The sequence below is a fragment of the Pocillopora verrucosa genome, chromosome 4 (assembly GCF_036669915.1).
Source record: "Pocillopora verrucosa isolate sample1 chromosome 4, ASM3666991v2, whole genome shotgun sequence".
NCBI lineage: Eukaryota > Metazoa > Cnidaria > Anthozoa > Scleractinia > Pocilloporidae > Pocillopora > Pocillopora verrucosa.
In genome coordinates, this window is record NC_089315.1 from 14,970,627 (window position 1) to 14,993,493 (window position 22,867).

The window sequence follows — 22,867 nt, forward strand, 5'->3', positions numbered from 1 at the left end:
ATGTCAAAAACAATACCAACAAGATATTTCGTTACCTGTGGAGTTGTGAGAATCTGCATTCTACTGACAACAAAATTGATAGGATTTTCGCCAATGCTTCCATCTCGAAGAAGGTTTGAAGCCTAAAGAAATAAATTGATTAAAATATTGGTGCAACTGGACTAAGCTAAGTCGCCATTCGTTTTAAATTGACACTCTTGGCTTCGTATGTAAATTAGCCATTTCGGATAATGTGTTGTTTTGTGCGGTATTTTTTTCTCAAATGCACGCAGAAATATTTGCATCCAAATTCATTACAATATAGAAAACAATGACTTTCGTACGGCACAAAATATGCTCAGATAGTTCTTTGCGGAGACTTGACAACTGCTGGAAATTTCAGCAAATCTTTTTAGAAATCTTGTCTTGTTAGTTAAACAGAAGCAACTGAGCGTTTTGAAACGCAAAAAGGGAGGGAAGAAAGGCTCGACTCAGCCTAGTTAGACTTTGTAGCAGGCTTCTTAATATTTTGCTCCATCAAGAAAGTGAGTCAATTGAAATCTTCTGGAAATACAGGTCGATAAGGAGCAGCGTCGTCAGCTCAGTCCAAGCAAGAGCACCCCCTCGTCGTTGTTTGATTTGTGTGGCCAATAGGCTGAAGTCATTCTCATAACGTATTACCTCGCCAAGTGCAATGCTGATAAAACGATTTATGGAGAGATCACGAAACTAAATATTTCGCAAGACCAATTTCATGGCAAGCGAGTGACATTTTCAGTATCGAAACATGAGCGTCCTTCCCCGCCTACCCACCTCTTCCATCAAAGTTGAAAAGATTCAAGAATCAGTTCCGAGAAAACTTTGTTTAAAAATTGCAAACTTTTTGCTCAAACTGTCTGCCAATTTTAAACCATCCTGTGGACACTGTGACTTCTTTTCAAGTAGATAAATCAGAACTAGTCCTGGGGTATCCCCATCTGTTTAACTGATTAAATCACTTACTATGTTACAGGCAGACAGTGCGTATTGTTTGGCGGCGTCCTCTCCGTGAAAGTTCGTCATCTTTGGATCAACCACCACCAGGGTCTCAATGTATTTCTCTTCCCCAGGTCCCGCTGGTCCACGTCGCACAGACTGCTGCGTTTCATTCAATGCTCGTACTAAGCGAATACGCGGGTCATCTACACAACGGGAGAGAGTCCTTAGCAAAACTCTTTAGAACGCATCCGTATAAAATACAAATTAACAACTTAATCTTCCAGAGCAAAGTATCTCAGGGACTGGTTATTATTATTTGCCTTGAGAAAGGGGGTCGGATGGTTTTGGACCTGTCACAATAAAATGTGTGATCCTCCCATGGGTATCTGTAGTATTCTAATGTCCCGCACATTGGCAGTCAAATCTTCATAGTCCCCTCCCATGTGTTCTCCAAAAATCGCCCGACTCCCCCCCCCCTCCCGGGCGGTAAGTAATAATAGGTCCCTTACCTGCGGTTCCGCAAGTGTGTATTTCTCTTTTTTCTTTAATAACATGAAAATTCTGTTTTGGATTTGAGTTAAGAGATCTTCTATAGATGATGTGAGGTTTACTTCTGCCGCTTGTTGTTACTTTGTTGTGCAAGTGAACCGGAAGCGGTTCCATGAAGTAAGCTTCGTCCTCAGTGTGAATAAGTCCACTCTGGAAAAAAAAATGGTCTCATTAACTATATGGAACGACAGAGAAAGAAGTTACTTACGTACCACAAGTGTGGGATAAAAAAGAGCTGAGTTCCCCTAAGATTAGAACCTCAGACCTTCTGAGCTGCAGGGCACTCGTTGGTGTGCTAAGCCTTTAACCCTTTAACTCCCATGGGTGACCAAGGCATAATTTCTCTCTACATTATCAATACAATATCACGCAGTCAAGTGATGAGAACAAAGAATAATATCAATTAGGAGATTATTAGTTGATCCAATACCAAATTCTCCGAACAAACATCACAAGAATTATATTGCGCACATTAAGGAGAATTACCAATGAGATCTTGGGAGTTAAAGGGTTAACAAGGCGCAGAGCCCGCTGGCAGGATCTGTAATGTCGTTGTTACTTTCCCTGTGTATACATGATGAATCCATGCTTGATGAATGCTTTATCTTTGAAATTATTGATAGATGTTTTAACGATAGAGCGACACTGGTGTAACAGTCAGCAACTTACTAAGTGGACCACAGATGTATTTTCTGATTTTGTGTTAATTAACAGAACTACATTTATTTTGCTATTTCGCACGCTGTTTGTACATTCAAGCTTTCATGCTAACGAAAAACAAAGAGTTGCTATCAACACAGCCATACTTTCATTGAAAGCCGGCTGCAACGTTTTCTTTGACGAACAACGAGTAACGTCCTAAGAAAGAATTATTAAGAAAAAAACTTACATCTATCTCTGAAACAAATCGTGAAGTTATCGATTAGTTTATGAACAATTCTTTGGATCGATCGAATAGCTAAGGTATGGATTAATTGAGTGGTTATCCATAAAAAATCTCGGGAGCATCATATTATCAAATTGATACATTAATAATGGTACTTACCAGTCCGTTACAATTACTAATTGCTACTGTTGATCTCGACTTGGCTTTTAATCTTCCAACATAGTGGCAATTTTCCATAGCATGTCTTTTCATAATTTTACCGTTCTTTCCTATAACCTCAACCTTGAAACTAGGCGTTAGTAGCCTTCTGTTTCGCTTTAAGTGAAGGTGAAGATTATTCCCAAAAGCTGACAGTTTGTAATGTACTTCTTCGCTGTCAACTTCATCCTCTTTATCCGAAGAGCGACGCAAACGTATTCTTGGATGTGATAACTCGTGAGAAACGAAAGCGCCCACTTCTTCTACTTGAACAGGATGCACAACGTTGTATTCAGGGACTGAAAGATATTTAACAAGAAAATCTGTCGATGAAACGTCTAAGGAAAATTTAGGAGCGTACCAGTATGACCGGAAGGGGTCATATGCACCTCTGCAACTCGAATGAGTCTGGCAGGTCACATGGGTATTAGATGCACGGAGTAAAACTTCAAAGGTTTTAACGATCAGGATGAATATGAAACCTTTGTCCGACTTTTGATTCGTTGATTGCTTGTTAGAATGCCTCTTTGGCCTAAAACGCAAATCAAGAACCCACGTTGATGGGAATCTATCTTCTTTCCTACCTTCGGGTTTGTTCCAAAACTTTTGTTCACAAAGAGGTTTTCAGTAACATTAAAATAAGAAAAAAAGTAGTACCGTCACTATGCGAATCTACTCCAAATAGGCGGGATAAGTCCCTTGTAGTCATGTGTCTGTGGATACCATTGCGATGGGGCTGGATAGAGAGATAAAAAAATCAGCATCTTGATCTTGGAGCTTTATGTAATCTTTTGCTTTTAATCGCATTCGTTGGCGTGTGAAAAGCTAAAATTTTTGGGGCTGCTCACTGAAACGATGTTGTTTAGTAAATCAGCGTTGAAGATGCATCTTCTATTTAGCCAAACGTAGTAACTAAACTTGAGCTCTTGAGTACACTGCCAAGAAGGCCTATAAATAACACTGAAAAACATAATTTACTTCAAACAACCCACTAAGAAAGATATTTCTATGTATTTTTTGAGTGCAGAGCCTTTCCCTGATTTCTTTTACACTGTCTATCCTTCAACTATTGGTGAAAGAGCAAGACATATTTTTACGCATGATTTGATCTCTATGTTACTTAAAATCTTTATGAAATTTCTTACGAATTTGAACTCTTATTCATGAATATGCGAAATTCAGGAAAGACTGGAGGGGGCTGCTTCATATATTTTTTCAATAAAATGAAAGCTTTAAAACGATGCCCACCATCACATCCAGCACCTAATATTTTCAGAGATAGTGGTGCATGTGGGCTGAACAGTATGATACTGTTTTCGTTTTAAATCACTAGATCGTAGAGCACATATATTTCCAATACCAGAGTTTTTTCTTCAAAAGAAACGAGAGACCGATATCCATAGAAGGGTTCTAGGGTTTCGCCAATCAAAATTCAGCTTGTATGGCAAGCTAAAAGGCATAGGAATCAATTCATTAGTTTATTGCTTTATCTATCACCTTATTATTATCTCCCACTTTTCAATATTATCTAAGTTTTTTTATATTTGTTTAGCTATTGAGAGCTTCGTGTTTCGCGGCGTTACTAAGTTTGTTTCAACTTTTGCAGTGCCTACGGTGATTCATTTTCCATAGAACTAATCACAAAAAAACTGTTCTTGTCCTAAAATCAAATGAGAAAAGAAGAGGCTGCTGTTGTCATCTTGGTGATAATTATGTTTTGCTTTTAATATTGTAATCATCTTTTCCGATCATTTTCCCGCCTCTTCTATATAACATGGCTGGCGTGATGAAAGCCTTTGTGAGAAAGGAGTTCTTAGGCAATATTTTTCATTATTTTTAAGAAACGATAAACTTGTCAAAAGTTGGTGCAGTTGGTCGAGAATAGTGTAGGTAGATCTTAAAGCATTACCATGCAGTAATCAAAATAAGTTTCTGATCATCCGAATAAGTCTGCACTTAAAACGATGGTGCTATTCGCTTACCGGTAATGGTTTGTTATCATTAAATGAAGCATTAGATAAAATGAATTTCAGCGATAACCATTTCTCAATAAACGAGGGAAATGACCCGAATGGCCCGAACAGTATGTCTCACCAACCGAGACGCACCAAAAACCAGGTAAAGCTAACACCAAAAGTGCATCAAGGTGTGTAGAGTCAAAGATAAGTTGCCTATATACAGGGCTTTACCGGGGGGCATTGAAGCGTACATGTCTGTGCTCGTCTGTCGTATAATTAGTAGTTTATCATCTAGTACCGGCACTGGTGAAGCTAATGCATTCTTCTTTGCTTTCCAAATTAGTGATTAATTTCAACGCCAAAACAAACATGGGAAACAAGCTTGCTGTGCCGGAGAAATTTTCTTAGCAAACAGTCTTGTGTACTTTGTTTAATCTTGAACAAATGATGGAATACTTACGTGCATCGCTGTAACGGATAGCGAAAGGAAGCATAAAGCAAATTTGACAATCTTGAAACATCTTTCTTGCACGCTATCCATTTCCATCGTGTCTCAATCACTGCCTCTTAAAGGGAGAAATGAAATGAGTCACAGAGAGGAAAAATTATTGTAAACTCCTATTATTTGGGAAGATATGAAGAAAATAGTTCTTCCTTAGTTTATCACCGATACTTATTTTCATTCGTACGATTTAACGCCATACCTTTGATTTTCAGGCCAACAGCATGTTGTATTTGTGTGAAACTCTGCTCCCAGTCGAGTAACGCAAGATGTCAGATTCTTTATCATCCACAGTTTACTCTTTCCCCTAATTATTACGGCGACTTGAAAATCAAATTAACACGACACACAAAACCATGACCCTCGACAAAGATATGTTCAACACTTGCGAAAACAAATCTAAACAAACTGAGCAGCTGATTAATGTGGACTTAAAACGCTTCGATTCACTTGAGTGCCTTAACATTTGGGTTCAATCTGACGGCTGGGATACAAGCTTACCCTTTGTTGCGACGTTTGTGTTAATCTTGGTTTTTCTCGTCTCCCTTGGAGGTTCAAGGTATCAAGAAAATCACGTATTTTTGCTTCAAATTATTGCCAAATATTCGATTCCTGTGCCATATTTTTTGGTTGTTTTTTGATCGCAAAGTTTCTAAACTGGTATTTTTTGGTGTTTATGACACATAGACCTGCAATTGCGAATATGATTGGTTGATTTTTATTGCTTTGCTTGTGGCATTACAGCAAGGGGTCAAGATGTAATTAAAAATGTATCTTAATGGAAAGATTTTTTGCGAAGTTAAACTAAATGAACGATGGCTCGTAGTGATGTTGACTAGTTTTTTTATTTTTTTGTTTTATTTTAGTTATTTGGGCTGTTAAATTAAATCCCGAAGAACTTCTGAATTGTAGAACTGAAGAAACTGTGGATGGAAACTCTAATTTCCAATTCTTATATCATACCATTTGTATGCTGATAACCGTCATGATACTCGATTAGAAAGACAAAAAGCATTCCCTTTCATTGTCTATAAAGGGCGTTTAATGGCGGTGGTGTCTCGTCAAAACAATTCAGTAGAGCAGGAAATTTCTCAGAAATTATCATAAACAACATAGATTCAATCCAGAAAGAGTTCACGTTTTGGAAAAAGCTTGTACTTGCGAACAAAACTGTGTTATAAAACACTTAATTTCTTGTTAAGAAGCAATTCATTTAATTAACACCGTGGTGTCGATGATGTTATGAGGGAACATCATCGACCTCTCTTTTAACAACACAGAACGCTTTAAAACTGATTAATATTTCTACAACAGTAATATTTACAGTGTGAGGAACAACTTATTGCAATTACCACTAGATTTGATAGCTTTTGAACGCTACGGTACACGACTGGCGATGCCCAGGGTCACCTCCAAGAATATGCGGTAAGGTAATTAGTTTGAAACTAAGAATATCAATAAAATAGGTCGACTCGAGGATTTCAAATCGCTTCCCGTATGCAAACAGGAAATTGATAGTTGAGCCAACATGATTTCTTAACCGAGCCATTCCTTAAATAGAATGCAAACGTCAGACCGTGTTTCTGATATTTTCGTCAAAGACAACCCTAGCTCATCGTCAATCAACGCTTGAGATTTATAGGAATTGTATGTGAAGATTTAGCTCATTCCAGTCTGGTCTACAATAAAGTGGTTCCGGATGTATGCATAAGAGTTAAATTTGTCAACGCTTAGTTGTCTTTGTACTTGTATATGAACAATCGGTAATACTACGCAGAGGTCATTTCCCCCATCTGATGAACGGCTATTCAAAATGCCAAGACATCGTGTATTTTTTTGAGGATTTAAAAGGATTACGATTTTAAAGTAATGAACTGTTAAAAAGGTTGAAAATAACCACGAGAGGCCATTAAGAAGAACCTTGGAATATTTTATTACACAAAACCATCCCTGGAATAACTTGTCATTATTTTATAGGTTAGAATCACTGCGGTTTGCTTCAGTTTCCCATTGTACTTGCGGTTAGTTTGCAGGTCACTAAAAAAGATAATCACTTTCCTGAAAAGAGAGTCTATTATTCTTTATTGCTAACTGACCTTATCGGTCAATTTTGTCCTTCGTCGTTCCAAAAAAAAAATTAAGAAAGTATTCGGGTTATCTGTACGTCGCGACAACACATGAGTTTCGGGTTCCTTTGACCTCAGCGTATCAAATGAATAGATTTTCCAAGTTTATCAGGAAGAATTTTCGGTGTGATCATTTATTTCTAAAGTGCTCACGCGTTTGGCTTCTTCTTGGCCCTAAGTAAGTAAACTGAAGAGGCGCGCAATACTAAGCCATTATCGATACTAAACATCCCGTTGGAGGCTCTAAAGGAAGCTTCAAACCTAGGTAAGTTGTTCTCTTATTTTGTTTATGACACATCTCGAAAATCAATTTCGAAAAATAGCGTTAGCATTTAATGTTTTCTTGTTTTGAGAGGGAGGACTAGCTAAGTAGGTGTCTCTTGATTCAACTTGAATCAAAGGCCTGAGGCAAGAATCAAGCTCAGATAATTTAAATGAAGACGATGTTTGGTGAAAGGTTTTTCAAGCGCCGCCATTTAGATGGGCTACAATAAAAACTGTTCCTGATGTATTTTAAAAAGGCCGAAATTGAAGCAAGAGGCTCCTCAAAAATGGATGGCTCTCTGTAATTAGCGTATTGTGTATACTTGGAAAGAATGTTCGTCGGTTGAAACCAATTTCTTTTCTCGATGGGGAATGCTTGCATGATATCCCAAAAGAGTGTCTGCGAAGGTGACTGAAAGAACTGCCTGTTGTGAAATGATATGCCTAAAATTGAAGGGATCTCTAGAAGTTATCAATTGCGAATGCTGACCCCGAATAGTGGCTCTACGCCAAAAGTGATTATTAATTGCATTTTCTGACTGTTTGCACGCAAAGCTATTGGCATACAATAGCTCCTTCAAGGCCTCAGGAATAGCTTGCCTTTTGAAAAATAAGTTTGCTTGAAACCAGCAGGGGATTGATTATGTAAGCATATGATAACGAGATCCTAAAAACGAGACGATATAATTTTTGAGTTTCCTAAGCTGTCTCCTCTTTCCTTAAACAGGAAACGTTTCCATTACCAATCCACAAAGTAGAGCAGGACAAGAAAAGGTAGTGTCTTACTTTCCATTGCTCATGCGTAGCCTACAATTAAGGGAGCCACAATAATTATGTTATTCATATGACTAGGATATTCCTTGTTTCAACCAGTGAATAAGTTTGGCAAATGCAGTGACGTTTTCGTCTCGAGCAAAATTTGACCGAGAGGTCACTTTGTTATGAAAGAGCTTGTAATCATCCGAACAAAAAAATTCAGTGCTGCTATTTGGGCTTTTTGCTTAATACAGTTATAACTGCATGAGTAGTAGGAAAAGAATTGAAGAATTATCTCTTCTCACTCTTCTAAGTCAAGCTGCCGGCGTTAGATGCTCTGCTAATCTAAGTTGACCTCTCCTCTGTGAGTAAGTGCGATTAGGAAATAATATTCGAGAGTATCACTTGCTTTTTTCTTTCTCCAGAATTATCAAATTCAGCCTGTTTAATAAACGCAGCGAATCCAAAATTTAAGAATTTTTAAAATTGTGTGGGTGACTATATAGAAAACTTCTCTAAAGCTAGACTATGGACATAAATGTACTTCCTCATATGAATGATTCGCTTTATTCCTCTATAAAAACCTCACGGGAAAGCCTAAATTTCCTTCTCGCCTGCAAGCTTATATACTCCGTGGACCAAAGGACTTGATTAATTCCTTGAAATGTCGAACTCAATTTGTTATGTAAAATCGACCAACATTGAGAGCTTAGCGTTCCTAACTGAATTAGCCTTACTGTTCGCCTCAATGATTTTGTTTTTCTTGCATACGCTGGCTACTTGGTAGTGTGCATTGTGACATGCAAAATGTTCAGAGAGATGTTTACGAGTCTCACCTGTAAATTGAATGCACAAGTCATGTGGTCATTGCGAGCTTTCATGGCAAAATAAATAAACTGTCGTGCAAATTTAACGAAAGGTGAGTTATTCCCAATCTGCTTCCATTTTTCGTAATCACGGTGAGACGAAATTGAGGTCGATCAAAAAACAGAGAGAAGAATTATGCTATTATTCAATAAAGGATTTATTACATGACCAAAAAGTTACACAAACTTGATATTTCGATTTTGAGAGAAAAACTTAAAGCGGGAATCTAGGTCACAGAGTCAGGCACAAGGTATCCTGTTTTAATTTTGTTAAACAGAAGCATACAAGGACAACTTTTGAAAGGCAAAATTTAGCTGAACGCTTAAAAGTGTCGGTAAGTTCAAAAGCGTAATCGAAGGCGGTAGGACATTATCGTTTTAAGCCTGTCAATTATCAAAAAAAACAGGAACCTTTGCAAACAGTTACGCATATAAAGATATCGTTCCTGTAGAAAAGCAGAAGCAATATAATTTATTTAGTATGATAGGAAATTTTACTTTAGAAGATCGATCGTCACTCGCTATGAAGTAGTTTTCAGTTGCTGCTATTCCTTACATTCATCGAGCTATATTCCTAATCGATTTACATCGCGTTTTTAAAAAGAATTATCTGTATCTCCTATGATTCGAAGTGGCCTTTCGAAATTTGCATTAAGTATCTATCTGATAAACTTGATAAAAGGGGAAAAGTTCTTCGAGATCATGCAGTTATCATCATCATCATCAACGCACTCAACCTAGCATGGTTGTCTGAGGACAACCCCTTGTATTGTGATATCCTCGCACTGTTACATTGAGAACTGCCATACCAGCGAAGTTCTCTGCAAAAAAAACATAAGAAATCTAATTGAAATTTCTTACATTGCACTGACCAGAAAGACTTAGAAACATCCATGCAGGATGGATTTTGGATTCATGATGTGCAGTTTAAATTTTCTCAACCCTCTAACTCCCATAAGTGACCAAGACAGAATTTCTCCTTACGATATCAATACAATATCAACCAGATAAGTGATGAGAATAAGGAAAAATATCAGTCAGAGGAATATTAGTTGATCAAATACCAAATTATCAAAACTGACATCACAAGAACTGTATGGCAGACAATAAGAAGAATTACGAATGAGATCTTGGGAGTGAAAGGGTTAAGACTTTAACAATAGTCTGTGTTATTAGGGTTCACCTGCAGATTTGAAAGCTACATGTATACTGTAAGAGCACAATGTTAAATAGACAAGAGTAACAGTGTCTGTATTGAGATCTAAACTGAACTGAAAAAATAACATCTGAATTTTGAAGCAATGTTGATTTTCACCACATTACAAAAAGTGCTGAATGACGGTATTTGTTATTCGGAAACCAATCTATATCGAGTTCATACTGATATTGCGAGAAAGCCGAATACTGTTCGAAAACCTTGCCGCTGTTGGTCGCTGATGCCAACCATTTACGTTGATCGTTCTTCGCTACGCCTCTTCGGTCCAACGATGGACTTAAAAGGGATGGATGAGACAAACCATGAGCACAAAAGGCTTCAAAACTCTACAAACAGCAAGAGTAATATGCTACTTGTCAAACGTCCTATTTTGGTATCAGAACGTGTGCGAGTCTCACTGAGAGCTTCGGGAAAACATCAGAAACCAAACATTTTCAGCTGAGGAATAAGCCACAAAGTGGTATGTTGTCATCCAAAATATGAAGCTCTTGAACAGCTTCTCCTCACTCATCCTACTTAAAAAACTGTTACATATTACCTGAATCTTAAATATTTCAAGATTAAGTAACGAAACTATCCAAATCGTTAAAGATTCCAAATTTCGTGGAAGATAACGAATTACTCATTCGTTCGCCATACACTAATTACGTGCGTAGCGTCATACTGACAGTAATTTCTCAACCAATGTTTAACTTGGAGACGCTCCCTCCCTCCCTCCCGATTCTTGTCTTCAAGTATATTTTCCTCTTGTTTTGCTGCTGATTCACCATATTTTGAGGTCTTAAGAGCGAATTTTTTTTATCACCGCGTGGGAGGTGGCACATGATCGGAAAAATCACTATCCTCATATTTCGCTCAGAGATACCTTAGGGTAAGTCTATAAACGTGGTATAATTTTTTTGTTCAGAGCTGTTTTTATTTTCTAGAAAATCACCAAACACTGCATCGAGCCCCAACCGCCATAAAATGACCGAAATGAAGTCGACGAGTAGGGCAACAAAACCTTTATTCCTCAAAAGCGCAAAAGAAAGCAAGTCTTTCTGAATTTTACCTATTTGTATACGAGGTATTAAAAAATGATTTGAATCTAATAACGGGCTTGTTGACATAACTATGAATTATTGGCGAATATTTGAAAACAGCCAAAATTTGATTGATTAAAAATTACATTTTGGAGCAGTTTTTCAATAAAAATTTTTCCTACCTGGTATAACTCGGAATCACTTGAGATGAGCATTTTTACAAAGTGGAAAGAATGTTCTTTCCATGGATATAAAAATTAATTTGGGGCTCTTAATTACTGCGAAGAAGTAGCTCGGTCTATTTCGTGCAAATCGCAATGCCGCCATGTAAACAACCGCAGATAATCCAATTAGGCTTTTTATTATCGAAGCCATAATTCCAACAAAATCTTATCGCTTTGACCTATACTAGATTGTAAACTGGATTTCTTAGGCTCACCTGGCGAAAAACACCTTTCTAAGATTGGTTCCTTGCCTCAATCTTGTTATAAAGAGACTTGACAACAGCTTCGATAGTACAGCACTACAGGCGGTGTATAGCAAATCACAGTGAAAACATCTCACGAAGGTTCCTGCCGGAAACGTCGCATTGCTGGACAGTTATAACCATATTTCAGCTTGGAACACTCACATTTTACAAGTCTTCCTTTCACAATAAGAATGGAAGTTTGTTTTTTTACAGAACGAGCCAGAGCATCCTGACAGATGAAATGAATCATTGACGTTCGTTTTTTGCGATGGTGTCACGCAATAACATGTCACTCGAAAGGAGGCTCGGTTACCAATACGCTCTTATTTTCTTTCCTTCTTATCCCCTATTTTTTATTTCCGGGAAAAAGTTTTAAATCCAGAATTTAAAATTACCGTTGTTTGCATTTTTTAAGCGCGATACCACTCATGAGTCACCCTAGACTGCTAAATGAATTAGGTATATGTTACTACAGCATAGAGGAAATTTCACTGCATTAATTTTTAACGACGTAAAAAAATGTGTTATCCTATTTTGTAAATTGTGACGGCTTGGAGGGTAGACAGGTGCAGGAGTGGAAAAATTAAATTGGGAGTAGCTTTCTAAATAATAATAATGCGCTAAAAAAAATAAATTAGATTAGGCACGGTTTCTAACCATATAATGAGCGTCGCGCCATAAATTTTCCAAAGCAAACTAAAATGGTGTTTTCGTTTGGCCGCCGATTTTTTTAAGAGGTGAGCGTACCAAATGGAAATCAATTGCTCCTTTCAAAGATTAGTTGGGAGATGCTGCTCCCAAGATAAGCGAATTCGAGTTGCAGGAAAAGCTTCTCTTATAGTCCCTCTGCGCTTATGTGAGAAAAACATCTCAGCGCACAAACAAGCTGTGGGCGTGAATGATGTTGAATCAGAAGTCGATCTCATTTTAGCACGGGCATCGATATTCACTTTGCCTTCCAATATTTCGGTTTCTCGATATCTTCGTTCATCGTAAACAGCCTTACGTGAGCAAGATCGAAGCCCTTTGTTTTAGCTGTACCTGTCAGCAGTGACGAACTTCATGTAGCTTGAATATTGGTTTCATTGACCAGGAAAACACCTAAAGTATATGACACTGTATTCTTTTCCTTTCTTTTTTTCTTTCTTTCTTTCTTTCTTTCTTTTTTTTGCTTTATAAAACCCATTCAGTTAGCTGGTATGGAGGAACTTCCTGATTTCTTGAATCTCCGAGGGTACGCCGCCTCTGTCTTGTCGAGAATTCGGGATCTCAAAGAATGGCCGATTAATTGATTAAGGGACGGGAAACAACTTTTTCCGAGTTCGAGTTGAGAAAACTGTCAAGTTTCTAGCGATGGCCATTATCATCGTAGCAATCAAGGTACAAAATCGAAAGGTTTAAATTGATGAGCACGCTATCGTAAGGAAAATTAAAAAAAAACAACAACAACAACAAAAACAAAAAACAGAGATTGTGTAAGTCCAAAGCTTTAAAAAATGTCATTGTAATGACCTACAGTCAGGCGATATCAAATAACACGTAATGTCTCACTCGAAGATTTAAGTTTTTAGTGAAGTTTAACGTTCAAAGTGCTTAGATAAAGCACGAAATTGTTAGTCTGTTGTTCTGTTTACATAGTCGGTAGAATTTTTCCATTGTCATTAGAAAAGAACGCCTCACCGTGGAACCTGTCTGCCTGCCTGCCACTGAAGGTCATGGTAGACCTTATCGATCCACTAGGGACACGTAGGTGATGTATATAATCACGGAGCACTAGACAATTAGCTTCCAGTTGTTTTAGTTAACTGGGAAGTTCGTCATTTGAGAGGTTACGCATGACGTTTGTTTTTCCCGCGAACGTCAAAAATTTAATTTCTGTCGTCTGTCTCTAGGCGTGTGTACACGGAATTAAGTAGGTTTGTGTTTGTCGTGAATGTGTTATTTTATTTTATTTTTTGTGCAGGATTTTTTTAAGAATTCCATAAATAGGTAACAAAATGAAAGGCAAGCTTGCGTTTGCCGTTTGCCGTTAAACGTCATGCTTAGAGTGCCTATTGATAAATAGAATCTTTGCAAGCGCGAAGTCGTGGAAATAAAGTCGATAACAACGCACGGTATAGTCAGTACCAGGGGGTGACTAAATTTACGAAAACGTCAAATAGTAGTTTTTCAGAATAGCACTGATTCAAAACACTCAAAAGAGATCTACAGCGTTTTTTAAGTGAATTCGCGCAGGTTTTTTTAAAACATAACACTGACTAAGAAATAAATATTAGTTGGCCCTGCACTCGGTACAGCGATGTCTGCAGACGAATGCCTGTCTGGGTGTCCTGTGCACGTTTAGCGTGATTGCGTGACAAACATGAGTGATGACACACGACTTCGTTGGTGAACATCATTGTGCCATTTGGGGAGCCAAACGTTTCTTAAATGAAACTGTAAACAATCAAAGCATCTTGGTTTATCGTGCTAAAAAGACTTTTGTATATACTGGAGTTGTATGGAAGCAGAAATAAGTCAAGAGTTGCGATGGTTTGCGATGATTTATGAACAGCTCCGAGCCGGACGTTGTAAACACTTTTCAAGTGAACATGGCGATTTGAAACAAAAATAATGGAAACATCACTCCTTATCACTGGTTTCAGAAGGTAAGGGTAACATATTGAGTTTCTGATAAAGCACAGCTCAAAGCGGTAAGATTTTGCAGAAATTATGGCTTCGATAATTAAAGAATAATTGGATTATCTGCGGTTGTTTACACGGCGGCGTTGCGATTTGCACGAAATAGATCGGGTTATTTCTTCGCAGTAATTAAGAGCCCCAAATTAATTTTTATATCCTTGAAAAGAACATCGTTTCCAATTTTCAGTAATGCTCATCTCAAGTGATTCCGAGTTATACCGAGCAGGAAAAATTTTTATTGAAAAACTGCTCCAAAATGAAATTTTTAATCAATCAAATTTTGGCGATTTTCAAATATTCGCCAATAATTCATAGTTATGTCAATAATCCCGTTATTAGATTCAAATCATTTGTTAATACCTCATATACAAATAGATAATATTCGGAAAGACTTGCTTTCTTTTGTGCTTTTGAAGAATAATGTTTTTGATGCCCTACTCGTCGGCTTCATTTCGGCCACTGTTATGGTGGTTGGGGCTCGATATAGTGTTTGGTGATTTTCTAGAAAATAAAAACAGTTCTGAACAAAAAAATTATACCACGTTTATAGACTTACCCTAAGGTATCTTTGAGCGAAGTATGAAGGTAGGGCTTTTTCTAGGCATGTGCCACATTTTTTTGATTTCACGCGGTCTCCAGAAAAATTCTCTCTTAAAGATTTTATTTGATCTGACTTTTGAAAGCATCTAAATTATTTCTTCAAGTTGATTCGTGTATCTGTTAAGCTGCCACTTGGCTTTATTTTATACATATTAGGCCGCTGATTTACCATGTTGTGAGGTTTAAAGAATGAATTTGATTTCACCATTGTGAGGTATTTTATTTCTTGTCCTAAAGGATAACTGAAGTCCAAATTCATGTAATTTTTTCCCTGTAGATCGTACATTTATGTATGATGGAACAAATTTCCTCGAACGACAGTATATTTCGTGTATATTTTTAGCTACCATTAGGCAAGATTTTAGACACATTTGGCAGATGATTATGAGGTTTGAGGTTTTACAGATTTCTTTTGATTGACCTCTCTTTTTGTCCCGCAACTACATTGTGAGCTACTTCGCTCCTTGAGCGTGAATCTCATTAATCGCAGTTTTAACGCGCGGTCAGTTTTTATTTTTTGCCAGGTCACAGATTGAGTTTTCTGTATCAATTTGCTCATCATTCCCCGACAGTTTTGTCACGTTTGGCTGTAGATATATTTGACTTTTTTGGTAAAAACTGTGTTAAAAGCTCATCTTGCGTCTGTTGATATCACGTATATGATTCATTTTTAGCTCCAAGTTTTAGTGCACTGGCTAACGCTCTTGGAGTTAATAATTACATAGTTACTATAGAGGGCACGGTACCGCTACTGGAGGGAGATTGCAAAAGTATAAATTCTCACCACTATTGAATAATTTAGACATACCATGAGGTAGCTCCAAGGAGCCTTTGATTAGTCCTCCTGGTATCATTTCAGTTGGTTCAACAAGGAAGCCCATAAACTTATACATGTAACTCTCTGAGTTTTGAGGATGTTTTAGTTGAAGTAAAAGAGCTGCCTAGATACCAAAGATGCTAGGAACTTCTTTGAAATTTCAAGAATTCTTAAATATCCTTTTCCATGCATGAACAAATGAGAACCGCCGCCTTAAAACGAAATGAGACAATTTCAATGATAGTCTTTAATATTTATTTTCAGACGTAAACGTTATTCCTTTGTTACAACATAAAAGGTGAAGTATTAACTGAAATAGACCCTCGCCAGTCATGGAGGGAAGGTGGAGAAAGTTTTCACTACTAATCGAGGACGTGAAAAAGTTAACAAAACCGCTACAAGAAGATACAGAAAAAATTTTTAAAATTTTGAAGGATTACGAGGAGATACTAAAAACTGAGGGAGCAAAGCCTGAGGAATGTGGTGAATTGAGCCAATTATCCCAAAGCCTCAACAAATTAATGGATAATTTGAAGAATGTTCGGGAAAAGGAAACCTCGAAAGATATAGTCATTCAATTTGTTGGAGCAACCAGTAGTGGCAAATCATCCCTTATAAACGCCCTACTCGGCGAACGTCGTCTACCTGTTGGATTCATGCAAACAACCATGTGTTCCATTAAAGTTTGCATCACTGAAGACAGCGAGTGGAGTATTGAAAAAATTGACAACAATGGAAACAAAGAGCCTCTCACAGAGGGAAGTGACGAAAAGAGTGTAAGCGATCTCTTGAGTAAAATGAGTGGTCAAAGAAATGAACAGGAAAGGGAAAAGAAGGGAATTGGTCTAAGGACCATAATACAGATCAATTGGCCTGCCAGCAAATGCAAAAAGTTACCACGAAACGTTATCTTGTGTGACTCACCCGGCTTTGGAGAGAATGATGAAGACATGAAGCTTGTCACCCAGACGTGTAAAAAAGCAGACATAATTGTAGCCGTAATGGATTCCATGTCACCGTCAAGAGGGAGAGTGAGTAAAATGCACATGTTTCCTCTGTTCACAGAATCTATTGTTTTCAATCAGGTTAATGGCATTGTGACCAAATATTAAAACTCCGCTCCATGGAAACTGCTAATTACTGACACCCTCTTCCCCAGCGTAGACAATGCTTATCCGGGAAATGTCTGCCGGAACTATCTCAATTATGGTCGAATCATAGACAGTAAAGTCTGTTCCCCGTTCAAACTAGGAATACTTTCTACGACTTAAAATTTTATCACCGGAAAAAGTAAGAAAATAGTATAACGAGTCGATTTTTGTGTTTGTCATCTGGTGTTCTTGCCGCGTAGACTTTAAATGTGGACCTCTGTTCGCAAGGCCTACAAAAAGATTTCACTTCCTTCCTTTAGTCCTCCCCGCCACGCCACAAAATTAAAGCTTCAATATAATGTAAGTTCGTGTTTCATTGATAAGTCAAAAAAGAATAACTTTATAAACTTGAAATACTTGCAGATAATATATGATTATGATAAGGCACCTAGCTCTATAAACAGTACTCTTTGAATAGGTGGGTTCTGTGGTAAATGAGAAACTTCGTCTCCCCTTTTTTAAGCAACGCCATATTGGTACATATGGAAACAAGCCACAGTGGTATTTAGAAACAACCTGACATGCTCTCAAGTACCAAACAAGACAGCAGTGATCCTCTTTAGGAAAATGTTGTCTATGGCCCTTCACATTTCTCACATTTCGACGTTTATTTTTCTAATTTGAAAACTGTTTTTAATATTGATGTTTCCGTAGCTCACTAACCTGGTGAAAAATGTTGGCTGCCAATTTACTTTTGGAGTCTTCACCAAATGGGACGAATGCATAAGAAAAGCGCGAGAAGAAGGACAGCAGAGCATCCGAAATGTGGTAAAAACGGCCAATGATTACATGAAGGAGTTCTGTGAAGTGCTTCAAGGGAAAGGCAAAGCTTACTTCGTGAACGTCAAAAACTTTGAAAATCATGATGTAAGCTCTAAGTCCATGCATACTGATTCTTGCTTAAATTTCAAATTTAAGTGTAATGCAATCATTTCAGCTAGAAAGCTCGAACATGGAGAGGCAAGACACACCTATCAAAACTTCGAAACATTCTTACCTCTGATGACATTCTTTTTTTTCACTCTTTTCTGAATTTTCCTTATTTGCACCACAAGTTTGTAACAAAATAGCCACGAACAGAAAACGAAATACAAGTAAGAACGCATACGTTCTCCAGTGCCGGAGATAAGCAAGGATGGTAAGCTGTTATCATTCTTCAATGAAATTCTAAAAGGAAGGCGTATTCCTTTATTCCTCTTATTTCCAGGATACATTTCTTCAGTTCGAGAACAAACTGGCCACGAGTGCAACAAAGTTGAAGATAGAGTCATTAACACAGCAGGCAAAATCTGTAGCTTTGCATTCCAGGAAGGTCTGCGAAAAGCTGAAAACTGTCATTGAAACCAGAAAGAGAGAAAAGCTAACTTGTCTGGAAACAGAGTTAGCTTTGATTGTAGAAGACGGCGTGAAGCTACAGGACGCTTTTGATGGCATTAAGAGTAAGGATGAAGACCTGGAAATTTTAACCGACGACACAGTCCAACCGTTATTAAAGGAGGTTGAAGACGAATTGTTGAAAGGCACATCAGAAGAAGAGGCTGTCAAACACTTTCTCGACGAAATCAATAGAGAGATCCAAAAAAATCTGACACAAAAAAGACATATAACTGGTACTGCCCTTCAAGAATGGAAGAAAAACATGCAATTCCACAAGTTACAGTCTCTCAGTAAGCCTCCGTCTAAAGCACCTCCTCAGCTTACAAGTCAAGGATTACCTGAAGACCAATACCAGTGGTATCGCGACTTTAATTACTACTACACGAACAACTACATCTGTGCAGCCTTGGTTGGTGTCGCAGCCGTCGCAACTCCTGTATTTTTAGCTGGTGCTGGTGTAGGTATGTGGGTCAGAATCAAACATTTCCAGTTATGCGTCCAGTCCTTTTCAGTTACCTTGAACCTCAGATTCACTTTAACATAAGCCGCCCCGGGGACGAACTTTTCCAGTGAATTTGCCATGTATCTCACGAAATTAGGGCGTGTTTCTGGATTTAGACTCTTCTAAATTTGGGCTGTATTCCAGGATATCGATTTACATCCTCTAGATTTAAGTGAGTAAATCTTTCCTATTTCACTTCGGATATCTCCAGCTTAGCGAGTGTCCCTATGTGCAGACTCTTGTCAGTTTATCACCGTAATTTTGCTTCGCATTGGGAAACTACAGTGCAATATGCTGTGTATGAAATAACATGTGAAAAGGATGCCTTTTTATTAACCGCTTTAAAAGCCACCCCATTATTTTACATCAACTTATGTAAGGGATAAAAAAAAGGATGTCTATAAAAATGCCTCATTCTCAGTTATGGTTTGAGTTTATAGCCGAAGCATCTTGTTTTACGTTATCACACATGATTACGACTTTCTCGTTTTGGTTTCTTAGGGGCACTCGCAGGCTGTGCTGGAGAGGCGGTCGCACAAGGAGTGATGACGGGTGGAGCATGGGCAACTACCTTAGGAGGTCCTGTTGGAGCTGTCGGAGGATATATTGGAGAATGGTTTCGTGGCTTTCGTTTGGGAGACCAGTTGAAGAGAAAATTCCCGATAAGCCAATACAAAATTGATTGCTGGAAAAGTCTCCTCGCAAATCAAATAAGAAAGCTCCGCCAAGACTGCAAGAAGCTTTTAAGTGAGGAAAAGGACGCTGCTCTTGCGAATATCTTAAAGAAATTGGAGAGCGTCGCACTTGAAAAGTCAGACGAGATCGCAGGGCTTTGTAACAAGTCACACATCTTGAACCAGCTAGCTGCACAACTGGGAAACATTTGTGACCGAGTACAGACAACAACAGAAGAGTTCGACATGCTGCTGGCTGCGTAAGTATTTTCTCTTCGCATAACTCTTATAAAGAGAAACATGGAAATTATCATTAGGTTTTGCGGATATGAGGGCTTTATATCTGCCAACTTAAACAGTTTGATTAAAAATATTTAAGTTCAACTTTCACGGTTTTTGTTCTTAATCAAAGGAAAAGCCAAGCATATGAAGTAAATTGAAACATCATGAACTATAGGCGATTAGACACTGTGGAACCATGGTAAAAAGGCAACTAATTGCTCCCAAATGACAAAATTAAGATAATTGCCTACGCGTTTTACTTTTCTGAATGTACTATTTTATGATAATTTTCACAGTATCTATAAGCTTCCAAAAAGAAATTCTTTTTCTGATTGCCAGCTAAGCCTTTCGATCGTATTGTATACGATTTTAAACTTTAACGCAAATTCTACTTACAATAATGTTCGCGCTTATAAAATACACTAAATATGACAAGCTGAAGAAATATAGGAATACACAAAACACAAATTTCAAATGCACGGGTTTACGACGACCCCTGCATGCAGCCTTGACCATGTTGAACATGTATTTCAGTCTCAGTTGGTTATTTAAATATTATTTTTCAATTCTAGTTTGCCGAAGGCCCAAGATAATATGGTCGGTGAAATTGATCCGGCGATATATATCTCTCAAGCAGGTATATTTTAAGATAATTATTTTCTTATTTTAAAGGGTGTTTTAACTTAGTTTAATTGAGCAAAAATATCATAGCATGGCTCTGTATTGATCAGTGGGTGATTGATCCATCTGTTGTCGTATGGCAACCAGAACCATATTTCAGCATGTAAACGTTTTATACAGTTATAATGCTCGTTGCGGGTATGAGGGCATGACGTAATTATTGCTGTGGAAAATTGAAGAAGATATTATGTTAAAACTGTCTTTTCTTTTTTCTTTTAGATGGTACAATGCACTCTGAACGATCTGGCTAATGACGTAATTCAACACAGGGAACTGTTCAGTGCTACTCTGTGTCGGCATGAATTGAATTTTTTCTGTAAAATCTCAATGTATGGATGCCATCCTTTGATCACAGGAGTCCTTGAGCCCTTCACTCGTGGGGTTGAGGGGACGGCGAAGAGAACTGGAACCTTGCCTCCCTAAGATAATGAACATTTTTTTAAAATATTGAGTTCATACGAAGGCGCGAAAATTGTAAAACAAGAGGTGCACTGAGACAATTTTGCACAAACCCACTGCATAGAAAAATATTTCATTGGAGGCCACGTTGCTGGTACCTTCAAATTCACAAGACTAGCTTTTTTGGTTTTCAAAAGGCAGGTTAGTTTTTGGGTTTACCACTGTAATACTTGGATTCATCATAAGTGTTATTATAGGTTTTGACATTTTAGAATTTGACTTCTGTTTTTTCATGAGAGATTTATACCCCTTTCATAAAGCAAACAAAGTTTAATTAAACCGGTTTAAACTGCATGAAAAGCAGAAAGAGGAAATTGAGAACCTGAATTTTATATTGGATTCAAGTAGTTGCTAACTTGTATTTACAAAGCGCAAACTATGAAGTTGACAAACATCGGCTTACTTTCCGTAAGTTTTCCCTGTCTGTTACGATAAGTACAATAAAAAAGGGTTACTATGCTTGTCCGAGAGAAGTTATTAGCCAATCTTATCCATATATGCCTGTATTGGCACTTATCACGTGGGTCATTCATCGGGTCGCGTTACATTTTGCGATAGCTGGAAGGAAGGGTCTTTAAAGTACCACTTGAAAAAAGCTTGATAGTTAGAAATTCTCGAGCGTATGGAACAATTTGATCCATAATTTGTGGAAAAATCATGTAATTTTAAACGACATCGACTTAAAAGGTTCGTTGCTTTCAACTTTTTAATTTGCGTCGTTAAGTAACGGGCCTCGTGCACGCATTCAGCTATATCTTTCTTTCCCTTGGAAAAACAATGCAATTATAAATATAGGTCACCCTACTCGATCAAGAGCCAGAAACCATCTTATCTCTTTATCTGGTCTATTGATTGAAAAACAGTATCGTGTTCTCGGAATGCGTGCGCTTATTCGCCTGATTAGGTGATTTTTATGCGTAGTACAGGATGTGCAATGCAATACTGAGAAATCACCTTAATCTCTGTGAAAGCCTCTGGAAATGACGAGGCTCATGACCAGAACAACTTGTTTTTAAATAGATCTTTGATAGATCGTTGCTTCCACATTTATCATCAACCATTTGGCGTTAAAAAATGACGAAACTACTCTGCGTCATATTAAAAAGAATCTGCCCAGCGTATATTATGAATATAATTGAATTATATTTTACGAAAATGCTTTCTGCATTATTGAAGCGGTCCCGTTAAGACCTAAGACATCAATCTTTAGCAGAAAAAGTTTAAATAAACGATTGGCTTAAAAATTTAACTAAATTAAACCAAAGCCTCAGGTTAGTAAAAGTGGCCGGTAGACTGAAAGAAACTGCAGCTACAGCAACCCATGTCGCTCTTCTCCACTTCAATCGTTGGTGAATTTCTGACTTTTATTTTAATCTAGCGTATTCAAGGCACCAGAATGTTGCGAGTGTATATAACCTTTACCTTTACGCCTCGGAATTGTGGGTGAGTCTTGTTTAAGTGAGATATTTTAGTTTTATTATGGTATAAATAACCTCCTTTACAGTGCACTAATTTACCAATAGAAAACCATTCATCAATGGTTTTAAGGAAATGAATTCATCAAGTTTCAAATTTGATGATTCTTTTTTTCTTTCAGGACCTGAATGGTCTCGATAACTTTGTCCTGAATGAAATTCTTTTCCGCTTTGGGGGTGAGGGGGGGAAAGAGGTGTTCTTTACGATCGTGAGACAAATAAAATTTCAAGAAAACGATAGAGATTTTATTCGTTTATAAATGTAGTGGATTGTACATCTTTAGACTTAATACCCCATTCACAACGGCAAAACAGATCTAGTTACGCCGGGTTTAACTGAAGTAAAATCAGAAACAACGAACTGGAAACTGCATTTTCCAAAGGTTTCAAGTAGTCAG

General features: G+C 37.7%; 2 protein-coding genes across 11 annotated transcripts in view; one reads left to right on the plus strand and one right to left on the minus strand.

Annotated features, from left to right (window-relative positions):
* The window catches only part of LOC131798737 (A disintegrin and metalloproteinase with thrombospondin motifs 6), a 42,609-nt gene that overhangs the window by 18,380 nt on the left and 1,362 nt on the right, over nt 1-22,867 (minus strand). For 3 of the 7 annotated variants that reach the window (XM_066164984.1, XM_066164985.1, XM_066164981.1), the window contains exons 1-7: nt 5,552-5,705; nt 5,009-5,114; nt 3,248-3,326; nt 2,552-2,889; nt 1,467-1,656; nt 982-1,160; nt 36-122 (exon numbers count right to left, since the gene is read on the minus strand). In XM_066164984.1, the coding sequence (XP_066021081.1) occupies nt 36-122; nt 982-1,160; nt 1,467-1,656; nt 2,552-2,889; nt 3,248-3,326; nt 5,009-5,095 (960 nt within the window). In that variant the 5' untranslated portion in view covers nt 5,096-5,114; nt 5,552-5,705. Of the gene's footprint in view, nt 1-35; nt 123-981; nt 1,161-1,466; nt 1,657-2,551; nt 2,890-3,247; nt 3,327-5,008; nt 5,115-5,252; nt 5,418-5,551; nt 5,706-9,794; nt 9,884-11,739; nt 13,039-22,867 lie in introns of those variants that run through there. The other 4 variants (XM_066164982.1, XM_066164983.1, XM_059116406.2 and 1 more) reach the window with 4 other exon arrangements.
* LOC131782367 (mitofusin-2-like) lies at nt 6,114-21,453 on the plus strand. Of its 4 annotated transcripts, none has more exons than XM_066164987.1 (8): nt 6,114-7,441; nt 8,168-8,214; nt 16,133-16,899; nt 17,674-17,886; nt 18,227-18,857; nt 19,400-19,832; nt 20,427-20,491; nt 20,755-21,453. In XM_066164987.1, the coding sequence occupies exons 3-8, from the start codon at nt 16,201-16,203 to the stop codon at nt 20,784-20,786; spliced, it is 2,073 nt and encodes a 690-aa protein (XP_066021084.1). In that variant the 5' UTR covers nt 6,114-7,441; nt 8,168-8,214; nt 16,133-16,200; the 3' UTR covers nt 20,787-21,453. The 4 variants fall into 4 exon arrangements, with proteins under 4 accessions (XP_066021084.1, XP_066021086.1, XP_066021085.1 ...); XM_066164988.1 differs by lacking the exon at nt 6,114-7,441 and adding an exon at nt 7,483-8,085; XM_066164989.1 differs by lacking the exon at nt 8,168-8,214.

Excerpts from the sequence above, each read along its gene's own strand:
- LOC131782367 (XM_066164987.1), top strand. The coding sequence starts at position 16,201 with ATGGAGGGAAGGTGGAGAAAGTTTTCACTACTAATCGAGGACGTGAAA. Across the intron at positions 18,858-19,399 it reads TTTAGCTGGTGCTGGTGTAG|GGGCACTCGCAGGCTGTGCT; the intron begins GTATGTGGGTCA and ends TTGGTTTCTTAG. Across the intron at positions 20,492-20,754 it reads GATATATATCTCTCAAGCAG|ATGGTACAATGCACTCTGAA; the intron begins GTATATTTTAAG and ends TTTTTCTTTTAG.